The sequence below is a fragment of the Aphidius gifuensis genome, linkage group LG2 (genome assembly GCF_014905175.1).
Source record: "Aphidius gifuensis isolate YNYX2018 linkage group LG2, ASM1490517v1, whole genome shotgun sequence".
Classification (NCBI taxonomy): Eukaryota; Metazoa; Arthropoda; class Insecta; order Hymenoptera; family Braconidae; genus Aphidius; species Aphidius gifuensis.
This window is the reverse complement of record NC_057789.1, coordinates 29,791,445-29,794,953: the sequence shown is the minus strand read 5'-3', so window position 1 is coordinate 29,794,953 and position 3,509 is coordinate 29,791,445. Positions and strand designations below refer to the sequence as shown.

Sequence of the window (3,509 nt, the reverse complement as noted above, 5' to 3'; positions counted from 1 at the left end):
AAAAACACTGGGATCACGGATTAGCTGGGTGGTTTTGTTGATTTTTCTGGGATCACGTCGGGTGGGTTAAAAAAACATGGCGATTGATTGTAATGAATTTTCATTGGTCCATGAGGAGCTTTATTTTCCCGCGTTTTTATTTGAATGTATAAAGTTTTTATTTACTAAAAGAATATAAATTTATAAATAAAAAAAAAATGTTACACACAAGTGTATTTTTTATTTATCATTGTTTTTATTTACTTTTCTTTTTTTTTTTATTTAAACACACATGGCTTACCAAATGTCAAGTAAATCATTGACATTTTTTTTTTTTTTTTTTGTTTTTTAAATAAATTTTTACAAATTGTTTTTAATTAATTACGAAGTATACAAATAAGGCTTTTTTTTTTTTTTTTTTTCGTTATTGCTTAGTATTAATATAAAATTATGGATAATTGTTTATTTAATTTTATTTTTTTTGATCCCTGATTAATCATTGTGTGCTCAGTCCATATTTAGATTTTAAATTAATCAGTTCTTCTTGGTTGATGAGATGATTTTGATGATTTTTCAAAAATTCAAATATATCTGTTAAAGCTGAAAATATAAATTTAATTAATAATTAATTAGTTTTAAATTTCGAGAGTGATTAAAAAAATAGAAATTAAAAATTAATAAATATCTTTCCATTACAATCATGCAATTTAAAAATTTAAAATTTAAAAAAATATAATTTTTATGTCTTAATATCTACTAATAACATGAATAAAAAATAAAATATACATCTAGTGTACTTGATTAACACACCATCCTAATTTTTGATCAATGAAAATAAAAAAAGAATATTTATTCAATTAATTTTGTGATTTCTAATTAATTTCTTTCACCATTAATGCAATAAAATAAATTAATAAAATTAATAAAATTTACCTTGATTATCACTTTCATTAATAAACATAGAAACAATAGAAAATCTTTTGACGTTGGTAATTGCATTTAGATAGTCAATCAACAACTTGGCATCATTTGAATGACAAAAATGTTTCTTCATACAATGTATCATGGTAACCAACATGGAATATCCCATTTCAAATCCAACATGTTTAGCTAAATTGTGAGCTCCTAATTTTCTCAACAACTCTGCATGTCTACTTAAATTTGAACTAGGTCCAAATGAATTCCATACACGATTAAATTCATTGGGTGATTCTAAAGCTCTATTTATATTTATCAAGTCATCTGAATCACCATCATCATCATCATCATCAATGGTTTTGCCAGCATTAATATTATTATCAATTATTTTATTACTGCTATCATCAGATATTTTATCAACTAGTTTATTAATTTTTTTATCACTTGATTCAATTGATACATCAATTGGTTCAACACTTTTTTCCTCATTTGATTTATCACTTGATTCAACAATTTTCTCATCAACTGGTTTATCATCAATTATTTCTTCAATAACAACTGATGACTCTTTATTATTTTCTAAATATTTATTGCTAATAAAATTATTATTTAATGGCAAATTCATTTGTTCATCAGTCACATCAATAGCATCATTTATTTTTGAACAATTTGAATTTAATTTTTCACCATTGAGTTTATTTTTTGTTGACTTATTATTTGTAATATTAGATGGTTTATTAAATTGTATGTCATAACAGTAACTTGCTTTTCTATGTGGTGGTGGTCTTGGATATTTTGATGAACTTGGTGCCTTTTCACAAAAACATATTTGATTTTTTTCTTCTTGATAACGTTTCCATAATTCATATTCACGTTTACGTAATTCATATTCATCATCATCATCTTCAATTTTCATTCTAACTTTTTTAGATTCACATGGTACTCGAAGTCTATTGACACCATTTATTGCAACTTTATTTGTTGGCTCCAGTTTTAAAACAAGTTCATAATCATTAAGAGCCTAAAAATTATAATAATAAAATAAACAACATGTACAATTAATTTTAATAATTAATAATAAATTATATTATACCAGTTTTTTGTTGTTTAAATTTTCCAAAGTTGTTGCTCGTCGAAGAAGTGCCTTGATGTTTGTGTAATCCATACCAAGTACCTTGTTACAATCTTCAAGTGCTTCAGTAAATCTTTTAAGTTTTATATCTAGAAAAATAATTAACAATTATTATATCAATATTTACATCAAGATGAGAATACTATTTATCAACTCACATGTCATTGCACGATTATTGTAAGCATTTATTGATGAATCAATCATTAGGCTTGTTGTGTATAGATGAAGAGCTTCCTCATAATCACCAGCTTTAAAAGCATCATTTCCTTTTTCACGTTCTTGTTCAGCCCAAGTTGTCAATTCAGTTCCAGTTGCAGCCACTGTAAAATCATTGATGTTGTTGATAAATCAAACATGATAAAATTATTTTCTGACAAATGTAAGGTTAACCATTGATTCTCCATCAAAATCATCATTTGATATTTAACAAATTGTTTTAATTTAAATTAAACAATAAATTAACAAACAAAGTTTAATTATTAATAATAATTTATACTCACATTTATCCATTGCAGCTTGTTTTGTAATTTTTTTAGAATTCTGTTTTTGTTGTGCTTTTTTAGCTTCAATTATTTGCTGTTCTTGTTTTAATTCAATCCTGTCAACTTCAGTATCAGGATCATATTTATCCCAAGCAGCATAATCACAAACACCTATTTTTTTTTTATTATTATTCATTGTTTTGTTGTTAATATTTGAATGATTATTATTAATTATTTTTCTAACATTTGGCTGTATAATTTCTTGTTTATTATTTAGCAATTTTCCAGCTTCAATGTCATTTTCTTTTAGCTTCATTTTATGTATAAAATCATTGATACCATCATCAACTTCTTGACGTTCATTGTTATCCAACATTTTTGTTAACCTAACTGGTAATGCTTCACGTAGTACAATGCTGTTTGGCTTTAATTTGTTTAATCGATTTTCAGCATGTCTTAAAAGATCAGGATATGAGCCTTCTTCACCAGAACTACAACAATTATTTAGCAATAAAATAAATTAGTTTGTCTATGATAAATAATTAAAATGACATATATTGGTTAGAATACTCACCGGAGGATGAGAATAATTTTTTCAATTTTTTTTGTGTTGCTGCAATTGTTGATAAACTCGTAAGATAAATTCTCGACTGGAATATCATATTTATCTTGTAACGATCGTTTGGTATTTGGTCTAGACACTTTGACTAAATCAACGTCGTCATTTACCATTTTTAATAATTTTTATTATTTATTTATACCAACTTTGTCTGTCACTGAATTATTTCAAGAGAATGACTTGGTAATTTAATTTATATAACGCTGTATTTCAAGTACATATTATTAATACAATTTACTACAATGTTTATGTTGCTATGGTAGCACAAATTAATGACCGGCATGTCTAATTTTTAAACAATAATAAATTGAGAAAGTTATCATAGTAATGATAAATTGATGGCCCTGAAAAGGGCCGATTGGTTTTTTTTTTTGTTGCT

General features: G+C 25.1%; 1 protein-coding gene across 1 annotated transcript; it reads right to left on the bottom strand.

Annotated features, from left to right (window-relative positions):
• Positions 1 to 375: 375 nt before the first annotated feature.
• On the bottom strand, positions 376 to 3,357 carry LOC122850097 (RNA polymerase II-associated protein 3). The gene is made up of 6 exons (XM_044149114.1): positions 3,086 to 3,357; positions 2,530 to 3,002; positions 2,188 to 2,349; positions 1,991 to 2,118; positions 913 to 1,918; positions 376 to 579 (listed from the first exon to the last, which is right to left on the bottom strand). Exons 1-6 carry the CDS (start codon positions 3,241 to 3,243, stop codon positions 476 to 478), a joined length of 2,031 nt encoding a protein of 676 aa, XP_044005049.1. The 5' UTR covers positions 3,244 to 3,357; the 3' UTR covers positions 376 to 475.
• Between the last annotated feature and the right edge of the window lie 152 nt (positions 3,358 to 3,509).

What these genes read in the sequence shown, in the direction of transcription:
- LOC122850097 (XM_044149114.1), bottom strand. Translation starts at nt 3,243, where the DNA reads ATGGTAAATGACGACGTTGATTTAGTCAAAGTGTCTAGACCAAATACC. An exon ending in CAATAATCGTGCAATGACAT is followed by an intron (nt 2,119 to 2,187) that starts GTGAGTTGATAA and finishes TTATTTTTCTAG; the next exon opens with ATATAAAACTTAAAAGATTT. An exon ending in ATTTAAACAACAAAAAACTG is followed by an intron (nt 1,919 to 1,990) that starts GTATAATATAAT and finishes TATAATTTTTAG; the next exon opens with GCTCTTAATGATTATGAACT.